The 27,146-nt window shown below is 37.2% G+C and overlaps 1 protein-coding gene across 1 annotated transcript in view; it reads right to left on the bottom strand.

The window, feature by feature from the left end:
* Positions 1–27,146, bottom strand: part of LOC118017833 (catenin alpha-3-like) — a 1,833,615-nt gene that overhangs the window by 439,873 nt on the left and 1,366,596 nt on the right. Inside the window, exon 13 of the mRNA XM_035016112.1 lies at positions 17,943–18,143. Coding sequence (XP_034872003.1) covers positions 17,943–18,143 — 201 coding nt within the window. The remainder of the gene's footprint in view (positions 1–17,942; positions 18,144–27,146) is intronic.

Below are 27,146 nucleotides of genomic sequence, written 5' to 3' on the forward strand. Positions count from 1 at the left end.
GAGAGGAGTGATTGACTGCTTTTCTCTGGGGGCTCATTCAGGAGTGGGGTCCCAACCTTTCGGCTCACTTATTTTTGTATATATATAAGTTTTTATTTTGTTAAAATTTTGGGAGGCAGTTTCTTCTAACAGAGCAAAATATACCCAAATTCTAGTTTGTGACTCTGTTCTATTCACCAGTCTGATCATATTCTTTTTTTTTTTTTCTTTATTTTCCCCCCGGTTTTGGGTCTCTTCTGATTTGTTTGTGTATATTTTTCTGGGGTCATTGTCACCCTGTTAGCACTTTGTTCTCTCATTCATCTATTCTCCTCTGGACAAAAGGACTAGATGGAAAAACTCACCTCAAAAAAAAAAAAAAAAAAACACAACAAGAGGCAGTACCGACTGCCAGGGACCTAATCAATATGGACATTAGTAAGATGTTGAACTAGAGTTCAGAATGATGATTATAAAGATACTAGTTGGACTTGAAAAAAGCATAGAAGATACAAAGGATCCCTTTTTGGAGAAATAAAAGAACTAAAATCTAACCAAGTCAAAATCAAAAAGGCTATTAATGAGGGCAATCAAAAATGGAAGCTCTAACTGCTAGGATAAAAGAGGCAGGAGACCAAATGATGGAGAATAAAGAAGCTGAGAAAAAGAGAGATAAACAACTACTGGATCGCAAGGGAAGAATTTGAAAGATAAGTGATACCATAAGATGAAACAATATTAGAATAACTGGGATCCCAGAAGAAGAAAGAGAGGGGCAGAAGGTATATTGGAACAAATTAGAGCAGACAACTTCCCTAATTTGGGGAAGGAAACAGGCATCAAAATCCAGGAGGCACAGAGAACCCCCTCAAAATCAATAAAAATAGGCCAACACCCTGACATCTAATAGTAAAACTTACAAGTCTCAAAGACAAAGAGAAAATCCTGAAAGCAGCTCGGGACAAGAGGTCTGTAACCTACAATGGTAGAAATATTAGATTGGCAGCAGACCTATCCACAGAGACCTGGCAGGCCAGAAAGGACTGGCATGATATATTCAGGGCACTAAATGAGAAAAATAATGCAGCCAAGAATACTATATCCAGCAAGGCTGTCATTGAAAATAGAAGGAGAGATAAAAAGCTTCCAGGGCAAACAAAAACTAACGGAATTAGCAAACACAAAACCAGCCCTACAAGAAATATTGAGAGGGGTCCTCTAAGCAAAGAGAGAGCCTAAAAGTAACATAGACCAGAAAGGAACACAGACAATATACAGTAACAGTCACCTGGTAGGCAATACAATGGCACTAAATTCATATATTTCAATAGTTACCCTGAATGTAAAATGGGCTAAATGCCCCAATCAAAAGACACAGCATATCAGATTGGATAAAAAACACAACATCCTTTGATATGCTGTCTGCAAGAGACTCATTTTAGACCCAAAGACACATCCAGATTGAAAGTGAGGGGGTGGAAAACACCCTCATCAGAAGGACATCAAAAGAAAGCTGGGATGGCAATCCTTATATCAGAGAAATTACATTTTAAACCAAAGACTATAACAAGAGATGAGGAAGGACACTATATCATACTTAAAGAGTCTATACAACAAGAAGATCTAACAATTGTAAATATCTATGCCCCTAACATGGGAGAAGCCAATTAATAACAAAATCAAAGAAACACATTGACAATGATAATAGTAGGGGAGTTTAAGATCCCCCTCACTAAAATGGACAGATTATCTAAGAAAAATATCAACAAGGAAATAAAGGCTTTAAAGGACACACTGGACCAAATGGACTTCACAGACATATTCAGAACATTCCACCCCAAAGCAACAGAATACACATTCTTCTCTAGTGTACATAGAACATTATCCAAAATGGATCACAACCTGGGTCACAATTCAGGTCTCAACTAGTACCAAAAGATTGGGATCATTCCCTGCATATATTCGGACCACAATGCTTTGAAACTAGAACTCAATCACAAGAAGAAAGTTGGAAAGAACTCAAATACATGGAGGCTAAAGAGCATCCTACTAAAGAATGAATGGGTCAACCAGGAAATTAAAGAGGAGTTAAAAAAAATTCATGGAAACAAATAAAAATGAAAACACAACTGTTCAAAATCTTTGGGATACAGCAAAGGTGGTCCCAAGAGGAAAGTATATAGCAATACAAGCCTTTCTCAAGAAATAAGAAAGTTCTCAAATACACAACCTAAACCTACACTTAAAGGAGATGGAGAAAGAACAGCAAATAAAGCCTAAACCCAACAGGAGAAGAGAAATAATAAAGGTCAGAGCAGAAATCAAAGAAATAGAAACCAAAAGAAGAGTAGAACAGATCAATAAACTAGGACCTGGTTCTTTGAAAGAATTAATAAGATTGATAACCCCCTGCCCAGACTTATCAAAAAGAAAAGAGAAACAACCCAAATAAATAAAATCATGAATGAAAGAGGAGAGATCACAACCAACAGCAAAGAAATACAAACAATTATAAGAACATATTATGAGTAACTCTATGCCAGCAAATTAGATAATCTGGAAGAAATGGATGCATTCCTAGAGATGTAGCAACTACCAAAACTGAAGAAATAGAAAACCTGAAGAGACCCACAACCACTAAGGAAATTGAAGCAGTAATCAAAAATCTCCCAACAAACAAAAGCCCAGGGCCAGATGGCTTCCCAGAGGAATTCTACCAAACATTTAAAGAATTAATACCTATTCTTCTGAAACTGTTCCAAAAAATAGAAATGGAAGGAAAACTTCCAAACTCATTTTATGAGGCCAGCATTACCTTGATCCCAAAACTAGACAAAGATCCCATCAAAAAGGAGAATTACAGACCAATATTCCTGATAAACCTGGATGCAAAAATTCTCACCAAAATACTAGCCAATAGGATCCAACAGTACACTAAAAGGATTATTCACCACGACCAAGTGGGATTTATCCCTGGGCTGCAAGGTTGGTTCAACATCCACAAATCAATCAATGTGATACAATACATTAATAAAAGAAAGAACAAGAACCACATGATCCTCTCAATAGATGCAGAAAAAGCATTTGACAAAGTACAGCAACCTTTCTTGCTCAAAACTCTTCTGAGTATAGGGATAGAGGGTGCCTACCTCAATATTATAAAAGCCAACTATGAAAAACCCACAGCAAGTATCATTCTCAATGGGGAAAAACTGAGAGCTTCTCCCCTAAGGTCAGAAACACAGTAGGGATCTCCACTATCACCACTGCTATTCAACATAGTATTAGAGGTCCTAGCCACAGCAATCAGACAACAAAAAGAAATAAAAGACATCTGAATCAGCAAAGAAGAAATCAAACTCTTACTCTGCAGATAATATGATACTTTATGTGGAAAACCCAAAAGATTCCTCCCCAAAACTGCTAGAACTCATACAGGAATACAGTAAAGTGGCAGGATATAAAATCAATGCACAGAAATCAGTTGCATTTCTATACACAAACAATGAGACAGAAGAAAGAGAAATTAAGGAGTCAATCCCATTTATAGTTGCACCCAAAGCCATAAGATACCTAGGAATAAATCTAACCAAAGAGGCAAAGGATCTGTACTCAGAAAACTATAGAATACTCATGAAAGAAATTGGGGAAGACACAAAGAAATGGAAAAACGTTCCGTGCTCATTGATTGGAAGAACAAATATTGTGAAACTGTCTATGCTACCTAGAGCAATCTACACATTTAATGCAATGCCTATCAAAATACCACCAACCTTCTTCAAAGAAATGGAACAAATAATCCTAAAATTTGTATGGAACCAGAAAAGACCTCGAATAGCCAGAGGTATGTTGAAAAAGAAGAGCAAAGCCGGTGGCATCAGAATTCCGGACTTCAAGCTCTATTATGAAGCAGTCATCAACAAGACAGTATAGTACTGGCACAAAAACAGACACATAGATCAATGGAGCAGAACAGGGAGCCCAGCAATGGACCCTCAACTCTATGGTCAACTAATCTTCGACAAAGCAGGAAAGAATGTCCAATGGAAAAAAGGCAGTCTCTTCAACAAACGGTGTTGGGAAAATTGGACAGCCACATGCAGAAGAATGAAACTGGACCATTTCCTTACACCACACACAAAAATAGACTCAAAATGAATGAAAGACCTGAATGTGAGACAGGAATCCATCAATATCCTTGAGGAGAACCCAGGCAGCAACCTCTTCGACCTCAACCACAGCAACTTCCTCCTAGAAACATTGCCAGGGCAAGGGAAGCAAGGGCAAAATTGAACTTTGGGACTTCATCAAGATAAAAAGCTTCTGCACAGCAAAGGAAACAGTCAACAAAACCAAAAGACAACCGACAGAATGGGAATAGATATTTGCAAATGACATATCAGATAAAGGGCTAGTATCCAAAATCTATAAAGAACTCATCAAACTCAACACCTAAAGAACAAAGAATCCAATCAAGAAATGGGCAGAAGACATGAATGGACATTTTTCCAAAGAAGACATCCAAATGGCCAACAGACACATGAAAAAGTGCTCAACATCGCTCGGCATCAGGGAAATACAAATCAAAACCTCAATGAGATACCACCTCACACCAGTCAGAATGGCTAAAATTAACAAGTCAGGAAACGACAGATGTTGGTGAGGATGCGGAAGAAGGGGAACCCTCCTACACTGTTGGTGGGAATGCAAGCTGGTGCAGCCACTCTGGAAAACAGTATGGAGGTTCCTCAAAAAGTTGAAAATAGAGCTACCCTATGACCCAGCAATTGCACTACTGGGTATTTACCCCAAAGATACAAATATAGTGATCTGAATGGGCACCTGCACCCCAATATTTAGGGCAGCAATGTCCACAATAGCCAAACTATGGAAAAAGCCTAGATATCCATCAACAGATGAATGGGTAAAGAAGATGTGGTATATATATATACAATGGAATATTATGCTGCAGTCATCAAAAAATGAAATCTTGCCATTTGCAACAACATGGATGGAACTAGAGGGTATTATGCTAAGTGAAATACATCAATCAGAGAAAGACAATTATCATATGATCTCACTGATAGGAGGAATTTGAGGAACAAGACAGAGGATCATAGTGGAAGTGAGGGAAAAATTAAATAGGATGAATCCAGAGAGGGAGACAAACCATAAGAGACTCTTACTCTCAGGAAACAAACTGAGGATTGCTGGAGTGTAGGGGGGTGGGAGGAATAGGGTGGTTGGGTGATGGACATTGGGGAGGGTATGTGCTATGGTGAGCGCTGTGAATTGTGTAAGACTGATGAATCACAGACCTGTACCCCTGAAACAAATAATACATTATATGTTAATTTAAAAAAGTAAAAAAACAAAACAAACAAAAAAAAAATCAGAAGTTATGGTAAGCAATCTGTTAAATGGCCCAATGACCTTGCATCCTGATATTTATACCCTGTCTTCAAGTGGCTTAGTAACCCATTGAACTTAGTAACTCCCTTTTAACAAATTGAATATAGCAAAAATGATGGTATACCACCTCAGAAATTAGATTATACAAAAAGGTGACTTCCACCCTAGGCTCTCTCTTTCTCTTACTCTCTCCCTTGTTTGGATTGCTCGCTCTGAGGGAAGCCAGTTGCCATATTGTGAGAACACTCAGGCAGCATATGAAGAGGGCCACATAGCAGGAAACTGAAGTCTCCTGCTAACAGCCATGTGAATGAGCTTGGAAGCAGATCCTTCAGCCCTGGTTGAGACTTGGATGAGGGCAACCCTGGCCAAAAGCTTAACTGCAACCTCATGAGAGCCCCTGAGCCAGAACCACCCAGGTAAGCTGCTTTCAGATTCCTGACTCTCAGAAACGGTGAGACAGTAAATGTTTATTGTCTTAATTTGCTAAATTTTAGGGTAATTTTTTATGCAGCAATAGATAACTAATATAGAGAGGGTAAGTTTTGCTATTGTACAGTTTTTAAGGAGGCAGGGTAATGAAATGGTAATTTGGCGGACAGATCACAGTACTGGAGAAAACAAGCCATAAAAGGCTGAGTCAGCACTGATGAGAAAGGCTTGTCCATTCACTATTGGGATATATTGTGTAAGTCAATTATTCTAAATAAAAAAAAATTTAGCCACTAAGTTTTCAGAGCTAGAAAAGACATCAGGAAAAAAAAAAAAACAAAGGATGATCCATCAATTCAGGCTGCATTATATCCGATTATGAAAGCTTACTGAGGACTTCCAAAAAAGGAAAAAAAAGCAATTAACAACAAAACCTAATTGCCTTATTCTGTATGATTAAAGTAGATGTGTGAGGGGCTCCTGGGTGGCTCAGTAGGTTAAGCATCTGCTTTTGGCTCAGGTCATGATCCCGGGGTCCTGGGATTCTGGGATTGAGCCCCACCCCAAGCCCCATGTTGGGCTTCCTGCTCAGCGGGGAGTCTGCTTCTCCCTTTCCTTCTGCCCCTCCCTCTGCTCCTCTCCCTCTCTCTCTCTAATAAATAAATAAATAAAATCTTTTTAAAAAGTAGGTGTGTGAGAGTGACTATGTGTGTGTGTTTTTATTGGTATCTTCAAATACATTTGGGGGGGATAAATGAGTTATGATGCAATAGTTACACAAGGTTGTATAATTAAAAGAGTTTGAAAAATTCTATAGAATGTACTCACATGAAACTTATTCAAGAATACAGCAAAGCAGGAGATAGAATGTGCCAGCCAGCATCAAGACCTGGAGATTTGTAGGCCCATCTATAGAGTCCTTTCTTAATCACACAAAATGCACTTCATTTTCTGCATTATGAACCATCAAGATATACGCAAAGAAGTGTGGGTTTGGGAGAGTACAGGCCAAAGATTCCAGTAGAGTCTTTTATGTCCCACTGGTCATATAGCCAAGCTGAGCAATGTTACTAGTTAAACAAGTGTAAGCCATCAATCGTGTAAGCCACCAATAAACACATTCTAAATTACTAGTTAGTCCATCATCTTTATCATAGCCGACAGTCAGTACCAGACTTCCAGACACCCCTGGAGATGTCCCAGTCATGCTGTAAGATAACTCTATTTTACACTATGACTAATAAACACAAAATCATTATTTTACATATAATATAGCATGTGTACTTGCACAGTTATAATAATATTAAATATAATAAGTGATATGATAAAATATCTATATATACTGTATTATTATAAATGGATATAAACATATGCGTATGTATGTATATGTGTGCATATGTCATTTATGCATACATATATATAGATATAAATTCATAATGGGCAAAAAAGATAATATTTACCATGTAAGAAATCTGGTTTTTGACAAAGACAAAACACATGACAAATATAAACAATAAGCAAATATAAATAACTAAGTATAAGCTGATAACAATACAATCAAAGTTATAAAGTTTTAAAATTCTGTAGTTAGGTTCATGATATTCTAAGCCTGCTTGGTGGGATTTCTGTACTAATATCTTTTAAAGAGGATAGCGAATTGCTTTCTTTGTCTTGTGAGTGATTGAGTGATTTTGTTTGTCTGAATGTACTCCAGGCTCTTTTCAGAATTTTTTTTTTTCTTGCAGTCTCTTGACTTTCTGTTCTATTTTGGATCAGTCACTTTATAGAGCTAGTAGGGATCTGCCATCTTGTCATTTTATCCATTACATTCCTGAGTTAGATTCACGATCAGTTTTCCATCTCTTACTAGGTCTGTTTTTTCCTCGTTTGTCTTTGCAAGTTATTTCTCAAAAAGAATTTGTGCAACTTAGATACTCTGGGTTCTTATGCAGACAAAAAAACTTTTTATTTTACCACACATTTTGGATGAATGTAGTATTCTAAGTTCAAATTAATTTGCTCACTGAATGTGAAGCCATTGCTTGGTTGCTTTCCAGAATCCACTGTTGCTGGTCAGTCAGTCTCAGGCAAGATGGAACCTTAATCTCTTTGATGACCTCTATTTGTGCATATTGAGAGGTTTGCTACTCTCTTTCTTCTATCTGCATGTTTCCAGATACTTTCTATCTTCTGGGTTCAGTTTTTTCCTGATGAGGCCACACCCATGAATTTGTTACTATGGGTTTATTCCCTTTTGTGTCCCTTTACTGTTACTTTAAAGGGATGTTAAACAAAGGTGGGATAGATATATCTTGTCAGTCTGCCTTCTTGTTAACTTTTTAAATAGATAAAAAACAAGGGGGAAAAACACATTTTAAGCCTCTGGTCTCAAAATTATTTGATTATAATTGCGAAGATAGGATAAATGTATATTTTTAATATTTTATTTATTTGAGAGAGAGAGAGAGAGAGAGCGCACAAGCAGGGGGAGGGACAGAGAGAGAAGCAGACTCCCTGCTGAGCAGGGAGCCCAATGAGATGCAGGCTTCCACCCCGGGATTCCAGGACTGTGACTTCAGCGGAAGGCAGATGCTTAACTGACTGAGCTACCCAGGTGCCCCAGCATAAATATATTAATAAACACAAATAATAAACAATTCCCATATAGAAGTACACTTGGTAGAAAGAAAAATTAAGTAGGAGAGATGGTAAGAGAAGTATAATATTTTAACTTACTGCTTCTTCCCTCAATTTTTATTATTAAATTTTTTTTATCAATACTCTTAATTCCTCTTTCTGGTTACATAGGAATTTTGAGGCAAGTGGTAAAAGAATGCACATAGCCTTTCTTAGATCACTGTAACCTACAATCAACATAGACTTTAGAATATCTGGAACCTTAAAGAAATACTGCCAGCAGTGTTTATAATAAATGATACCTTTAAAAACCCCTACATCAGCAGAGAAATTTTATAATATAAATTGTTCACTTAACTTTAACTGCTATAGATTTTGGCAGACAGTAAAAGTAAATGGTGGGTGATCACCAGAATATATTACATTTTCCAAGGTACCACTGGGTTACTAATACATTTCAGAAGAAACTTGTTCCAAGGTCCTTAGCCTGCTATGTGGGATTGTTAAACAGTAATACTTTCTTTTGTAATTGACGAAAGAGGAAGTTGCAATTACCATTAGCTTGAAAATTTAACTTGGGAAATGAAAATATATGTCCACAGAAATCAGCATGGGCACACGGTGAGAAAGAATTTCCAGTTGCCTAAAATTTCTTTATTTTTTCTTGAACTATCTCTATCCTCACTGAGTTGGTTAATGGAAAACTGACCAATGTTTATTCCACTTGATCTGCTCCTGGTCTTGTTCTCCCAACTGTGGCTGTCATTGAAAATACCCTTTCTTCCTTCAGTCAAATCATCTCTTCTTCCTCCATTGAAAATCCTGAGATACAGAATATGTTTATAGTTTTTCCCAAATTTATAGTTTATACCAAGAGGTGAAATAATCTTTAACTCACCCAATTATGATAAACAACTTGTTGACTTCACTGAAGAAAATACTCACATCTATTAACAAAGCTTATAGATAGCCCTGTTATTTGAAGATGTGGGCCTGATCATTTGTTTCTGTCTTTACAATGATAGGATTTTTCAGCATTTGCTTTTATAGCCACAAAGCTTAATAATATAAATGCAATACTGTCTTCTTCTGCCAACAGCTATAGGCGCTATTTACCTTAGAAATGCTTAAATCTTCACTCACTACACATACTCTCATCTGGGAAATGTGGCAATGTCCTCCTGTCCATTGTGGTATGCCCACACAACCAGGACTACATTTAAAGAATCCCAGGAAAAACATGATATGAAAGACAGTTGGGAAAGAGAGGCTGGAGATGAAATGGCTAAAACTATTGCCAATTAAGCTCTACTATGTGCACCAATTATTTAACACCAGAGGAAATGCAATCTGATTTATACATTCACATGGTTACTGCTCACTTCAAAGCCAGAGAAAAGAAAATCTGAGAGACCTACCACCTCAGTTTATTTTCTAGTCTCAGTGAACTCGAATCTCAAATTTAGTTTTACAGATGAGTATGTAAAATTTTACCAGCTCACATCAATAAATATATAACCAGACTTTCCAGACTACATATTAAGATCTCTAAAAAAGTAAAATTAACTATCATTACCACCCAGGGCTATTAATACATGAAATAGATATTTGTAACAACTAAAGGGAGTTATTTCATTAGTTTCATAAATCTGACTTTCAAGACGGAGTAGAAGGAAGGAGACTCCTGCCAGATATTTGTCTACATTTTTAAAAAACATATACTATGTTAGAGCTCTCAAAACATTTTACAGTAATTCTCCTATAAAGAGACTTAATTGTCTGATTAGCCAGTAGATAATAGCCTAGCCCAGAGCTTCCTGTGTTGTGACAAGGGTGTGCTTGAGCGGGTTATTGATGTGTTAAGGTATTCATCCCTGTAGCTCTCAGGATTGCTGGGAGGGACCTAACACTGCTTAGGACTCCAGAGCCTCTGATTCTCTCTGGCCTTAAATAGCCACTACTCTTTCCCAGGGGCTATGTACACACTATGATTTTAGAAGACACTGGTTTATGCTGTTACAAAAAATATTTAGTACTTAGCAGATCTTAAAATAAATGAAGTCAAACTCCCTGTCCTTTGGATTTAAAACAAAATCATTTATTTTGATACAGTTTCACTCTACCTATGAACAATAATAGGATACAATCCCATTACTGTTTTCTTGTCATTGTTATTAAAGAACAAAGGAAGAAATCATTGAAGGACAAATGTTTTTATCACTTTTTCCCCAGACTTCACAGATTCCTATATGTCTACCTTTCACACTCTCTTGGCAGCAGAATCACATTCACATCAGATATTCTGCTAAGGCACATCCACCCTGGAACATACTTAGATTTGAAGTGCTACCATAATACCTCATTTAATACATCTATCAGGAATAAAGCATGCTTTTATACTTGTCTTTAAGTTTTATAGACCATCAAAAAGATTGGGTTTGGCAACAGGATGCTGAAAGGCAGTGCTCCTAACTGGGTGATTACGGCAGCATTTCTGGGTCCTTTTACTCCCTTGTTGATGTTCCTCCTCTCCTGCTCTTTGACATGCCCACATCCCTTTGCTCACAGACTCCAAAGCCTGTTCTTGTGCCAGGGAGTCTGCCTGTATGAGGGTCTCAGCGTGAGGCCAAGCACTATCTCCACAGAAGCTCAAAGCCAGGACTTGCCAACCCCCGCCCCCATACCGACAGTCAGGGTGTGGGCACATGATTTACACTCTCTTGGGATATGATGCCTCTGCTAGGGAAGTTGAATTCACGGCAAGTGAGACAAAAGCAGGAGTTTGTTTAGGTTTTTATTCCATTGATGGAAATATCTGGAATGTGGTGACAAATGAATGTACCACCTGTAGGGTCCAGTGTTATAACATTAGGATGCCAATAATGGCATTAAATGTTCAGAGAGGGCTGGAAGGGCACCTCACATGACTACTCTTCGGGATGACTAGCTGAATTCTAATATGTGGCATCCCTTGTAGTCTATCTTCCTGTGTTTGTGTGTTTGTCTGTTTTTCTACTTGAGTTAGTCATAGATTCCACTGTTTGGAATCCAGAGCTAAAACTGGAACTTCATGCCTAATCCTTTATATATGAGTTATTGTTGTATTTATCCCTACCACATAAAGGCCTATAAAATAAATCTGAATTAATCTTTTTACTGAAAGTATGTGCAAATAAGATGAGAAAGAAAGGTGTGATCTATTTCTCTTTCTAGATAATATCTTCCTTGGCTGGAGAACATGCATCAAAGCCTGGTCATCGGAGTTTTAGACTTAAAGAAGGTACGAGACCCTAGAACCTCTTTGCACTGGTGCACATCCACTCAGCGGGTCCATATTCTCCACTTCTTTTTCCAATGTTTCCTTCCTTTTAGGCCTTTCCTACTCATACCTCACTTAGCATCAGCCTCAAAGTTACATAGTTTACATAGTCCAGACATAGGAATATTTTAGGCCCTCTTTATGATTTTCTGAAATCCATTTTTAAGCACTCTATATTATTTCCTCTTTTGACAATAAAATTTCTGCCATGTCAGAATGGATTCTTTTATTAATGTATTCTTTTATTAATAAAGTTATTATCAACTGTGGTTTTTTAGGTTATTCCATGCACTTATTTCAGGATCTAACCTTACCAAAAAGGTCAAAAAGCCTTTGCATCCCCAGGATATACAGATTTCAGTTTTTATAGCACTTCTCTTTTCCTGACAGGTTTATATTTCCAATTAATTAAAATGGCAAGATAAAGAAGTATCCTCAGCCCACTAACTAGATATGGATCCTATTCAAATCCAATTATCTTTAGGCAGAAAACAGGTTTTCCACTCAGAAGTTCTAGTAACTGCTTTCTTTAACTCACAATGCTGGCCCAGGATACCCAAATCCTGCAGCCACAGAAGTACATCTGAAGCCATGGGATCTTCCTCTTCTATAAAGAGGCTGGGTTGTCATTTAACTTCTGATTTTGGCATCACCAACATGGATACACTTGTTTATCCAGGTTAGCCAAATGATCGGCAGATAGAAGCTTCCTGTTAATGCTCTCTGACTGTGTTAAAGGGTGTCAGATTAGAGCTGAGGCCAAAAGGAAGAAAGTACTAACTGGAGGTCCTGTCTCAAACTGTTACCAGGGGAAGGAAGTTCACCAGCAGCAGTTTCTGAATTTGAAGGCATGGTTGCTACCCCTTACAGGGAGTTGCTAGAACCATTAGTGAAATTAGGTTCAGCGGGATCTTACACCAGATGCCATTCAAAGACAGTTCCTATAAGTAATAGAATACATAAAAGTCACGATCTCTTGTTCAAAAGCTTGCTAAGGATCTTTTAAACATCTGACCCCAAGTTTTCTGTAAGTAGCTAATATCTCACTCTGGACAGTAATTAATCACTTCCCTGACCGTTTCTCTGCCCAGCCTTTGACATAGTCCACTATTTTTGAGTTTTGTTTTTTGCTTTTCCTGAACTGGGATGATAACTTGTTCTCTTGCTTAACCGTATTACAATGTTTCACAGTACAATATTGTAGTGAATTTTAAGTTTTAAGCTGGTAAAAGTACTTGGGCACCTCCACTATGGGTAAAATGCTACTGGGAAATATAAAAATAATAAAGTATGGTGTCTGCCTTTAAGGATGTTATAATCTAGTTGGGGAAACTTGTATGTAAATGACTGACTATACAAGGAAAAGTGAAATAAGCATTAACTAAAAAACAAGCTCATCCATGGTAACACAGATAATAGAGCAATTATTTCTACCTGAAGAGGAATCAGAAGCTCCTATGCAAAGGTGGTGGCATTTGAGAAAGTGTTGGAAAATAACTATAATTTTAGAGGGTCAGTAGAGAAGAAAAGACTTTTCACTGCTGGAATAGAATTAGTACAGGCATATAGACACAATGCAAGAGTTGTTTTGCTGTTTTGTTTTGTTTTAATCTAGCACACGCAAGACATAATGGTAGGTCTGGAAGAGATGCAAAGAGAAACAAATAAACGCAAGACATACAAGTTTCCTTTCCTTTTATAACTTACATTCTATTTGAAGGAAAAGTCATTTCCATGTAAGTATTTCTGAAGAGTTCATCAACAGCATATAGTTGTCTGGAATGATTCAACTGAGTAGCAAGTCCTTTAAAATCTACAGTACATGAAGTCAGAAAGAATTCACTATTGCCAGAGGGAGTAAAGAAAGGTTCCTAGAAGACATGGGATGTAAGCTATTTCTTGAAAGATGGATAAAATGTGAAAATAAAATGTGAAACTACCAACTTAGATGAGTAGAAAGTGCCTTTGGCTCACAATAGGAACACACACACACACACACACACAGGAATGCATGTTTAGGTGAACTCAAATGCCTACAAAGTTCAGATAGATAAATTAAGTGAGTGAAGCAGTCTAGGTATATAATGAAAGGGAGTGTAGGAGAGTATGGTCCAGGCTCATAGAAAAGGAAAACATCACTAAGCTCCAGGCAAACTCTGCCCTAGTATTGCCAGACTTTCCCATTTATCAGGATATGCCAATAATCTGTGGTAAATATATGTGTGTATGTGTGTGCGTGTGTGTGTGTGTATGTATAACATTAGGAACTAATTCTTAAAACAAAATTATGTTGGTCAAAACTCTACTGGACACATAAAAATTCTTTGTGTCACTTTGAGTCATATCTAGTATACGGACCATGAATTTTCAACCTCTGCTGGATTGTGGAGTGTAAAAACTACAAAAATTAAAACCTTTGTATTTTATCCTATAATTATTTAAGGTTATAGACCAGAGATGCAACATAAGAAAAGTAAGTAAACATGTTTTAATCTGGCTACAAAATGTAGGATATTTTTATGTGAAAAATATTAAATGAAAGGGACTTGATAGGAGTTGCTGCTATTAAAATTTTTAAAATAATTTTTAGATAAAATTCATTTTAAAAGTCTATTGTTTAAATTGGTCACAAGAAAAATTTACAAGAAAATTTTGGAAATATTTGTTGGCTCGAGATTATTTTCAACTATCTCATGTGTCTTTAAAAAGAAAAATTGCAACCATATGACTCTTCTCCATTCTATTAGGGGGACGATTCTGGGTCCAAGTTTTCCAGTTTGGGCCTGATGAAGTACTTGATAAATGACATTTTACTTGCCTTTACTACAAGTTGCCAGCAGTGGATGCCACCAGGATGTCTCGGTCAGGTTCATATATGTGCCTGTTCTGTTTGGTCTATGAGACTGGCTGACACTGAAACCAGGAGGAGTTTGGTGGTTTGCAACAGATGCTTTGGGGCCTGCTAATTTCTGAATTTGGTAAGAGTCCATAAATCAGATACAAAAAATACTGTTATCAGTTCCCTCTTTGTTTAGGTTTCTCCCCAGCCTAGTATGAAAGAACTGAAGTTGGTGTTAAGAATATAACTTCTAAGCCTTCACATTAAAATTGAGAAAGTTTGCTACTTAACAGAAAAAAAAGCTAATATAGTTCCTCTCCCCTATCAGGAATTCCTGACAGATGAAGAAGCTTCGTAAAAGGGAAAAAAAAACTGGGCAGAATAAAGAATATCACATGGAGATTACAAAATCATGCCTCTGTTGAGTGAAATGCAGCATTCCAGATATTGCCTACATTTCACTTAAAACCAACTGCTAAGGTTTATGAACAATGCAAATTCCTAAAATGTAACAGGGCAGCTCTGCTTCCTAATGCTGAGAAAACACTCAGAAGATCATCAAATCTTGAAAATGTGCTAATGAGCCACAAAGTCTGATTAAAATCAAAGGTGCAGTGTTCCAAAAACACTCTGTGATTTAGATAAGCATGTCTTAGGTTTCATCATTGATTACAGTACTTTAAGGCAAATTTTGCAGTGTTAAGGAAGTCTCAGTAACAAAAACAATTCACAATAGTTCCTTATTAAGTTATTTTCAGGAAGCAGGGTCAAGACCTGAGAACTGTATAAGAGCAAAGAAAAATAGGCCACATAGATAGACCATTCACTTGATAAAATGTGAACTATTAAGGCTTCATGACACAAAACATAACATTTCCAATTACTTAATTTGATGATTATTTATAAATAATAAGTCCAAGTTACGAGCAGATCTGAACAAAGATGAACGTCTTCTGTTATTTAATAATGGAGGATAGAATAGTTGAAAGTATTTTTCATAGACAATATCTCTACGGGAGGGAAAATGCTCACGTATTTCAACTTTGGTTAAGATCAAACTGATCTAATTAGCACTTTCATCTAATTTATTGCTCAGAATTCCCTTTAGTGAGATATGCTTTTGATAAATTTCAAGAAAAACTGGAGAAAAGTTTGGAATTAGACAAATAATAGAACAATGAGAATCCTTCCCCAAAGATAAACCAAAAAATTATCTGAAAAACTAAAATGACAAAATTGGAAAGTCATAAATTATAGTTACATTAATAATGAGACTTACAGAACAACCCAGAATCATTCTGTATTTATTATATTGGGGCATAGGACATAATTTACCTGGAGAATTTTAATTAAAGTTACATACAACTAATTAGAGGAAAAAGGACTTCTCTATCTTCTGCATGAATGGATTTTGTAGCCATATTGGTTATTTATTGTGTAAGGTCATTATAAATCATAAAGCTATTGACAAACTTGTAATTAAATGTGTAAATAACTTTGCTTAATTTTTATTTTCTTATTTCAGATTCTAAGAATTGATTGTAAACAGGGTTCCCACAACACACTTTACATCCTGGACAGTTTAGAATTTCATTTTCACCACTTTGCTCATAGAGATATAAACTCTATGCTATGGAAACTAAAGCTGTAAACTTGGTAGACATCGTGACCACAATAATGTGTTCACAATACACTGCTAATATGATTAAAAAACTGAGATAGTGGCAAGATACATGTAAAATCCTGGTAGACTAGACCTATTCAGTTCCCTGCAGGAAATTTTTATTTGGCTAAAAATAGAACCCCTGATGCATTCTTCTTTTACTTACAATTCCATTCTCAGAAAGTAGAAAAAAAAAAATCAGATAACTCTGTACTTGATTTGACCAATAAGGAAAGACCAGTCAAATTTAGTTTGTAGAAGAGACACAGAACTCCCATAACACAATCATCTCCATTAAGTAAATACATTGCCATACCTCATTATGTGGTATGTGTGGTACGTGCCACATGAGATCTACCATGTACCTTATTTGTAACATCAGTGGCTTTTGAGTTGTAGAAATATGACATCAAGAGTTGCAGATGCACTTCCTCCATCTTTCCTTAGCCTATCTTCAATGTTTCACTATTTTAGAAATATTTTTAAAGAGATCATGAGAAAACTATATGCCAAGATTCATCAATGATTTTCAAGATGTTAGGAAAATAGCAACATTAATCATTAATTCTCTACAAACCTTGCTCAGCTTACCTTGCAGTATACCTCTTCAGGACTAGTCCCTAGTGAAGATTTATTTGACTGTTGATATGTTTCTCTTAGTCATTTAGTTTTAAGTAGCAGCCCTCTCCTGTCCCCTCAAAATCACCCATCCTCATTCCTTCTACCACTTTCACTAAAGAATGTGCATATTGTCCAAATTTGATATGCCCTATCCATAACTAAGGAATAATTCTCTAGATAGAATCGATGACTTAAGTATGGAATTTCTAATATTTTAGTAATAATGGGTGCACCATCACCCTAGTATTAAGAGGTAATTACTAAAAAAAACTTCATCCTGGGGATTTCACAGAGCACAAAGGGTTTTCACAGGAAAAGGTTCTGCCATGATGACTTCTAAAAATAATTGATTGCCTTCCTTCAAATTATATCCATTTTGTTCTAAATCCATTGAATTCAAATGCTTCTGTAAGTTTCATAGAGAAATGTCAATAGCGTTAAAGATAAGAATGCATTTTAACGAGTGATTCAAAATAAGCATTTACTGGCTGATTTAGAAACTATTAACCTGGGTGCTGCAACCAAAACAATGATTCCATATTTCTTAAGTAATCAAAGAAGATTATGTAAAAGAATAAAATGCTCTTTTGCAAACAGACCGTGGAAGAAGGCACAGAGCATTTCTCTGGAAACGCAGGATAAGTTTGCTGTTTAAGAAATGTAAACAAAAACCTGGGGGTACCAATGATACAGCTAAAAGAGAATTTGGAAACGATTACATACTTATCACATCTGGCCTAATTATATACCTAACACTTACGGTGTTAATAAACATTCATAAATGGCTAAGGCCTGTGGGTAATTTATATAATGCATATATTTATAAAAGACTTGTTTTTTCCAATGAAAATATTTACTTCTAGAAATAAATTTCAAATCATATAACCACAAGATTCAAGGACCTATCAGATGGGAGAGTAGCTCCATTTCAAAACAAGCAACACAGGTAGAGATCTGCTTGCCATGTGTATGAATATTTGGTAGCTACATGGAATCAAGTATCAGGAACAGTGCAGCTGTTACTGCGGACTGAGACTTACCTGTACTTGTAAGGAAGTTAACATTTCTCATCACACCTTCAGTGTAAGCTCCTGGCTCATAACTGTCCATTTCACCTGTGACAATGTGAGCAACTCTTGCTGCCCGTCCTCTGATAGCACCTGCAGCACGGTCTACATTATCAGCATCCTGGTCTCTCAATGCTATGATACACTTGTTGACATCTTCTAGGATATGGCTCTCTGAAAGTAAACAGATCAAATTAGTGCAGCATATTACAATTCATGCTTCTTCTGACTTCAGATGTGGTACTCATTGGGAAAAAAGGACACACTGACAAAGAAACAAGATGATTTTGCTTATATCTCTTCAATAGGAAAAATTGTAAACACAGAATTTTATGTTTTTATCTACATTTTTATAGATTACATGTTATTTTAGATTTTAGTCCCAACTGACTTGTTTTTAGATTTGAGTGACATATAGGTGCAAATTGAGGAACATTTTTAGATTAAAATAAAAATAAAACATAATGATGGAATACTTAATTCTGATTAAAAGCCACACTATGCAGATTATAAAACACTTAAAAAATATCTGCTATCCCAAATATATAGAAAAATAAAACTATGGCGTTCCAATTCAACTAATGTTCATTGGTGTGTAATAGAACTTAAGTTATAGTGGAGGCTTCCCCACACCAACAAGCAATTCTCTGGACACCAAATGAGTGTTCTGTGATTCAGTTCCAACACTACCTACCCAGAGATAGCATCAGATCTCACAAGTTAAGGGTTCAGTCCTATAAGACTGCCCTCCACCCCACTTCAGAGCCAGTTGCAGGCACAGGTTATTACCTGTACTTCTGACCCCCTGGCTATAAATCAGCTCCCACAACTTCCTCTTTGGGTTTGATTAATACACTAGAGTGGCTCACAGAACTCAGAGAAACATTTTACTTACTAGATTTAACTTTTATAACTCAGAACAGCCAGATGAAGAAGATGCATAGAACAAACTACGTGGGAAGGGTGAGGAGCTTCCACGCCTTCTCCAGTTGCACCATTTTCCACACATCTCCAAATAGGCCCAACCTGGCAGCTCTCTAAACCCTGTCCTTTTGGGTTTTTAGGGAGGCTTTATTACATAGTCATGATTTATTAAATCACTGGCCTTCAGCAACTGATTCAACCTCCAGTCCCTCTTCCTCCCTGGATGCCAGAGGATGGGACTGTAAGTTCCAAAGTTTCAACCTTCTAATCACATGGTTGATTATCTTGGCAATCAGCCCCAAGGGGGTGTCTTGTCACTTCATGGGGGAGGGGGGCGGAGCAAGATGGCAGAGGAGTAGAAGACCTGGATTTCGTCTGGTCTCGGAAATTCAGCTGGATAGGGATCAAACCATTCCGAACACCTACAAACTCAACAGATCGAAGAAAAGAATAGCAACAACCCTCTGAACAGAAAAACGACCACTTTCTGGAAGGTAGGACATGCGGAGAAGTGAATCCCAAGCAATATTCTGGAGGATAGACGGCGGGGGAGGGGCCTCTGTCGGCCGCTTCTGGCAAGTGATAGAGCCATGGAGCACAAAATCGGAACTTTTAGAAGTCAGCTCCACTGAGGGATGTCGCTCCAGTGGCTAAGCGGGGGGTGGAACCCTCATGGGACAGTGTGGTCGGAGGACCCTTGGGGTCACAGGAAGACCAGGGGTGCCTGAGTGTGGCAGAGCTCCCAGGTATCGGAGTGGGAAAGCTGGCTGCAGAGATGGAGCCGAGGGGCAGGCCCTCAGCTCCAGATTGCCATAAATTGTGATCTGCAGCACAGTCGGGCCACTGCTCCTCCAGCAGGGACCCAACAAGCGGCAGATCCGGGGAGACTCCCCTTCCTCCCCTGGGAAGAGTGGCTCAGGAGCGCACCACAGGGATCTGCTGGGTTTGGAGACTCCACACCGACTCAGGTGCCAAAGATAGAAACGCTCGGTCACAGGCCAGGTGAGCACGGAGTGCAGCCAGAGACCGGGGAGACAGGAGTGATCGACTGCTTTTCTCTGGGGCTTACTGAGGAGCAGGGCCCCGAGTTCTTGGCTCCTGTGGGGTGGAGATTGGGAGGCCACCATTTTCACTCTCGGCCTCGAAAACTGCATGGAAAGCTTGCAGGGAACAAAAGCTCCTGAGAGTAAACCCAAGCAGATTATTTACCCCAGACCAGGCAAGGGTGGGGCAATTCCACTGCCAGCAAAGACATTTGGAAACCATGGCAACAGGCCCCTCCCGCAGAAGATCAGCAAGAACAGCCAGACAAGACCAGTTTTACCGATCAACGAGAATGGCAGAATGCCAGTGCTAGGGGAATACTGCACATAGAATCCATGGCTTTTTTACTGGGATTCTTTAGTCTTTCAAAGTTAATGTTTTTTAACTGTTTTTTTTTTTTTTTTAATTTTTCTTTTTCCCTTTTTCAACCAACATTTTATCAATCCCTTATTTTTTTTTTTTTTTTATTTTTCATTTTTAGAGTCATATTCTATCCCTTCATAGTAGTTACCCTTATTTTTGGCATATATATATATAAGTTTTTCTCTCTTTAAAATTTTCAGATACAGTTTCTTCTAACAGATCAAAATATACCCTAAATCTCTAGTGTATGGCTTTGTTCTAGTCTCCTGCCTGATTACACTCTCTCCCTTTTTTCTCTCTTTTTTTTTAAAATCCTCTTCTTTCTTTTTTCAAACAACTTCATATCTTATCAATTCCTTTTATTAAATCTTTTATAATTTTCATCTTTACAGTCATATTCCATTCCTTCATTGTATCAACCCTTATTTTTGTACATATATAAGTTTTTCTTTCTTTAAATATTTGGGAGGCACTTTCTTCTAACAAACCAAAATACACCCAAAATCTAGTGTGTGGCACTGATCTATGCACCAGCCTGATCATATTTGATCATTGTCTGCTTTCTTTGTTTTGTTGTTTTTCTTTGTTTTTATCTTTATCTTTTTCTTTTTTTTTTTTTTTTTTTCTTTTTCTTTTTTCTTTCTTTCCCTTTCTTTCCCCCTGGCTTTAGGTCTTTTCTGATTTGTTTAGGCTATATTTTCTGGGGACGTTGTTACCCTGTTAGCATTTTGTTCTCTCATTCATCTATTCTCCTCTGGACAAAATGACAAGATGGAAAAAATCACCTCAACAAAAAGAAAAAGAGGCAGTACCGACTGCCAGGGACCTACTCAATATGGACATTAGTACGATGTTGGAACTAGAGTTCCGAATGATGATTTTAAAGATACTAGTTGGGCTTGAACAAACATGGAAGCTATTAGAGAAACCCTTCCTAGAGAAATAAAAGAACTAAAATCTAACCAAGTCAAAATCAAAAAGGCTATTAATGAGGTGCAAACAAAAATGGGGGCACTAACTGCTAGGATAAATGAGGCAGAGGAGGGAATCAGTGATATAGAAGACCAAATGATGGAAAATAAAGAAACTGAGAAAAAGAGAGATAAAGAACTACTGGATCACGAGGGCAGAATTCGAGAGATAAGCGATTCCATAAGATGAGACAACTTAAAATAATTGGGATCCCAGAAGAAGAAGAAAGAGAGAGAGGGGCAGAAGGTATACTGGAACAAATTAGAGAGACAACTTCCCTAATTTGGGGAATGAAACAGGCATCAAAATCCAGGAGGCACAGAGAACCCCTCTCAAAATTAATAAAAATAGGTCAACACCCCAACATCTAATAGTAAAACTTATGAGTCTCAGAGACAAAGAGAAAATCCTGAAAGCAGCTCGGGAGGAGATGTAACCTACAATGGTAGAAATATTAGATTGGCAACAGACCTACCCACAGAGACCTCACAGGCCAAAAAGGAATGGTATGATATATTCAGAGCACTAAATGAGAAAAATATGCAGCCAAGAATACTATATCCAGCTAGGCTGTCATTGAAAATTGAAGGAGAGATAAAAAGCTTCCAAGACAAACAAAAACTAAAGGAATTTGCAAACACAAAACCAGACCTACAAGAAATATTGAAAGAGGTCCTCTAAGCAAAGAGAGAGCCTAAAAGCAACAGAGACCAGAAAGGAACACAGACAATATACAGTAACAGTCACCTTACAGGCCATACAATGGCACTAAATTCCTATCTTTCAATAATTACCCTGAATGTAAATGGGCTAAATGCCCCAATCAAAAGACACAGGCTATCAGATTGGATTAAAAAACAAGACCCATCAATATGCTATCTGCAAGAGACTCATTTTAGACCCAAAGACACATCCAGATTGAAAGTAAAGGGGTGGAAAACAATTTACCATGCTAATGGACACCAAAAGAAAGCTGGGGTGGCAATCCTTATATCAGACAAATTAGATTTTAAACCAAAGACTGTAATAAGAGATGAGGAAGGACACTATATCCTACTTAAAGGGTCTATCCAACAAGAAGATCTAACAATTGTAAATATCTGCCCCTAACATGGGACCAGCCAATTCTATAAGGCAATTAATAACAAAAGCGAAGAAACACATTGACAACAATACAATAATAGTGGGGGACTTTAACACCCCCCTCACTGAAATGGACAGATCGTCTAAGCAGAAGATCAACAAGGAAATAAAGACTTTAAATGACACACTGGACCAAATGGACCTCACAGACATATTCAGAACATTCCATTCCAAAGCAACAGAATACACATTCTTCTCTAGTGCCCATGGAACATTCTCCAGAATAGATCACATCCTAGGTCACAAATCAGGTCTCAACTGATACCAAAAGTTTGGGATCATTCCCTGTATATTTTTGGACCCCAATGCTTTGAAACTAGAACTCAATCATAACAGGAAAGTTGGAAAGAACTCAAATACATGGAGGCTAAAGAGCATCCTACTAAAGAATGAATGGGTCAACCAGGAAATTAAAGAAGAAATAAAAAAAATTCATGGAAACAAATGAAAATGAAAACACAACTATTCAAAATCTTTGGGAAGCAGCCAAGGCAGTCCTAAGAGGAAAGTATATAGCAATAGAAGCCTTTCTCAAGAAACAAGAAAGGTCTCAAGTACACAACCTAACCCTACACCTAAAGGAGCTGGAGAAAAAACAGCAAATAAAGCCTAAACCCAGCAGAAGAAGAGAAATAGTAAAGATCAGAGCAGAAATCAATGAAATAAAAACCAAAAGAACAGTAGAACAGATCAACGAAACTAGGAGCTGGTTCTTTGAAAGAATTAACAAGATTGATAAACCCCTGGCCAGATTTATCCAAAAGAAAAGAGAAATGACCCAAATCAACAAAATCATGAATGAAAGAGGAGAGATCACAACCAACACCAAAGAAATACAAACAACTATAAGAACATATTATGAGCAACTCTATTGGACAGCTACATACAGAAGAATGAAACTGGACCATTTCCTTACACCACACACAAAAATAGACTCCAAATGGTTGAAAGACCTCAGTGTGAGACAGGAGTCCATCAACATCCTAAAAGAGAACACAGGCAGCAACCTCTTCGACCTCAACCACAGCAACTTCCTCCTAGAATCACCAGCAAAAGCAAGGGAAGCAAAGGCAAAAATGAACTATTGGGACTTCATCAAGATGAAAAGCTTTTGCACAGAAAAAGAAACAGTCAACAAAACCAAAAGACAACCGACCGAATGAATAGATATTTGCAAATGACATATCAGATAAAGGGCTAGTATCCAAAATTTATAAAGAACTTATCAAACTCAATACCCAAAGAACAAATGATCCAATCAAGAAATGGGCAGAAGACATGAATGGACATTTTTCCAAAGAAGACATCCAAATTGGCAACAGACATATTGAAAAGTGCTCAACATCGCTCGGCATCAGGGAAATCCAAATCAAAACCTCAATGAGATACCACCTCACACTAGTCAGAATGGCTAAAATTAACAAGTCAGGAAATGACAGATGTTGGTGAGGATGCGGAGGAAGGGAAATCCTCCTACAGTGTTGGTGGGAATGCAAGCTGGTGCAGCCCACTCTGGAAAACAGTATGGAGGTTCCTCAAAAAGTTGAAAATAGAGCTATCATATGATCCAGCAATTGCACTACTGGATATTTACCCCCAAAGATACAAATGTAGGGATCCTAAGGTGTATGTGCACCCTGATGTTTATAGCAGCAATGTCCACAATAGCCAAACTATGGAGAGAGCCAAGATGTCCATCGACAGATGAATGGATAAAGAAGAGGTGGTATATATACACAATGGAATATTATGCAGTCATCAAAAGGAAGGAGATCTTGCCATTTGCAACGATGTGGTTGGAACTGGAGGGTGTTATGCTGAATGAAGTAAGTCAATCAGAGAAAGACATGTATCATATGACCTCACTGATATGAGGAATTTTTAATCTCAGGAAACAAACTGAGGGTTGCTGGAGTGGGGGGGTGGGAGGAATGGGGTGGCTGGGTGATAGACATTGGGGAGGGTATGTGCTTTGGTGAGTGCTGTGAATTGTGCAAGACTGTTGAATCACAGATCTGTAAATAATGCAATATATGTTAAGAAAAAGAAAAAGAAGACGATAGCAGGAGGGGAAGAATGAAAGGGGGGAAATCGGAGGGGGAGACGAACCATGAGAGACAATGGACTCTGAAAAACAAACTGAGGGTTCTAGAGGGGAGGGGGTGGGAGGATGGGTTAGCCTGGTGATGGGTATTGAGGAGGGCACGTTCTGCATCGAGCACTGGGTGTTATGCACAAACAATGAATCATGGAACACTACATCAAAAACTAATGATGTAATGTATGGTGATTAACATAACAATAAAATTATTTTTAAAAATGTTGGGATGACTTGGATAGATGGACAGATGGATACCTACACAGTATTGCAACTTGTCAATTCAATACTATTAGATTGCTTACAGTCTATTGGTGTTCCATACCTCTCTTAGGATTTTCCATCTACAAATCTTTTATAATAATAAATCCACATCTTATATTTGAGCAGCCTAATGCTTTCAACCCTCGAGTATTTTTTGCATTTATGTGTACTGAATTTATTTTATTTCTGGCCACCCCTTCAACTTATCTATACCATTTTTACTCTAAACTTGTCTCTCCTCCTTAACAAGCTTGGAATGGTCTATAAATGTAATCAGTTCCCTATTACCTACTTCTTTGATTAAAGTACTGAACACTGACTACAAAAGAATAATTGTTTTCTAGGTGATTTTAAATGAAATTATTAGGATTTTTATTTACATTTCCTTGGCTACTGATAATGGAACATATTTTTATATGATTATTGGCTATACATATTTTCTTTTATGTATAATACTTGTCCATGTGTCTTACCCATTTTTCTATTCTATTGTTACTGATTTGTATGGGTTCTTTACACATTCTGTAAATTAATTCTTCGCCAGTTATGTGAATTGCAAATATTTCCAAGTTTGTAACTTGTCTTTTTACTTTAAGGTGTCTTGATAAATAAAAGTTCTTAATTTTAATATAGTTAAAAAAAAAACCCACAAATGTCATTCATTAACATAACAACACTTTTATCATTCTCATCATTTGGAAAATTCCAAAAGTTATGAGTTCTGTACCAGAAATGGGACAAACACCAAATATATATTTCTTATTATAGAGCACAGTATTACATCTGCCAATCTCCTTTGGTCTGCTTGATCAACTCCTACTACTATTTCAAAACACTAGTCAAATGTTCCTTCCTGAGGAAATTCATGCTGACCTAGAGCAAGACAAATTTGGTTCCATGTTGTTTGGGATTCCTATTAAATGGCTTGTATGTTTTCATTACAGCTTCTTCCCATATTTTAAGGATGTACTAATCAAACTGTCTCTCTAGTAGACTGTGAAATATATAAGAGTGTAAGAATTTTACTTTATGGCTTGAGGTATCATATCTAGTCCCTAGTACAATATATGGCACCTGTTAAACCAACAAGAATGTTTGTTGAATGAATGAGGTCCTCTGGTAACACACCTCGGACCAGTAAATTATTTTGTCTAAATCCTAAATCATGGGTTATGAACATAGGTAGACACATATCTGTGTACCTAAATTTAATCAATTTAACCCATCTCAAGGACAATCAGGTCATTTGCATGAAAAGGAACAAACAGTAAAAACCTTCATTATAAATTCACTAGAGTTTTAACCTAATTTGTAGCATTCAGTTATGAATGTGCCATTAAGGCCTATAATAACTCCAAGCACAGTCCCATCTCAATAGAAAGTGCACATAGGGGCGCCTGGGTGGCTCAGTCGTTAAGCATCTGCCTTCTGCTCAGGTCATGATCTCAGGGTCCTGGGATTGAGCCCCACATTGGGTTCCCAGCTCAGTGGGAAGCCTGCTTCTCCCTCTCCCACTCCCCCTGCTTGTGTTCCCTCTCTTGCTATATCTCTCTCTGCCAAATAAATAAATAAAATCTTAAAAAAAAAAAGTGCATGTATATCATCACCATCATATTTCCCCTAGAACTGAAAGTACAAGTTTCAATGTGGAAGGTATAAAATCATCAGTTTTTTTTTTTTTAAGTCCACAGATGTGCACTTTAACGACACAGTAAGAAGCTGTTATTATTCAAATATATTAGCAAGTTTTTTTAAAACTAATACACACACACATATAATAAGTGTTTAATCTGTATTCACTAAAGGTGGTTAATTTGAGATTACAGAGCTGTTTTGTCTCAGTCCTATAAAAGTGAAAAAATATTTAGGGAAAAGCAGTGTTTACTCTTGAAAGTATAATTACCTAATAATCTGTAATTTCTGCTTAATTAAATCATAGCTGCCACAAACTATTTTTTTCCTAGTAAATTTTGCACAGGAAATAATATATATACAAGGAATATTCACTAAGAATGAATTGAATGTTCACCTCTTCTGTAGAATAATGATATACACGGTCACCAATTTATTTTATTATTTAAAGCAGAGATTAAAAATATAGTAAGGGTTTTTCTGATTCTTTATTGCTGGTCTTATTAAAGTTTGTATGGTTATTGCTTTAGATTGAGCCGCATAATAAGAAGCCATAGTATCAATTGCATTGAAGAATTATAGAGGGGAGGTCAGATACGGAAATAAAAGTCCTACATGAACTTATACAATATGTAAAAAAATAAGTGAAATAAGTGAAGAGAAAAGAAACATATAACCAGACTTTATCCAAAGCAGTTATTTGAGAATGTTGGAGATGATGACTAAATGATCTTTTG

The sequence above is a fragment of the Mirounga leonina genome, unplaced genomic scaffold (genome assembly GCF_011800145.1).
Source record: "Mirounga leonina isolate KUSES-001 unplaced genomic scaffold, KU_Mleo_1.0 Mir_106, whole genome shotgun sequence".
Taxonomy (NCBI): Eukaryota; Metazoa; Chordata; class Mammalia; order Carnivora; family Phocidae; genus Mirounga; species Mirounga leonina.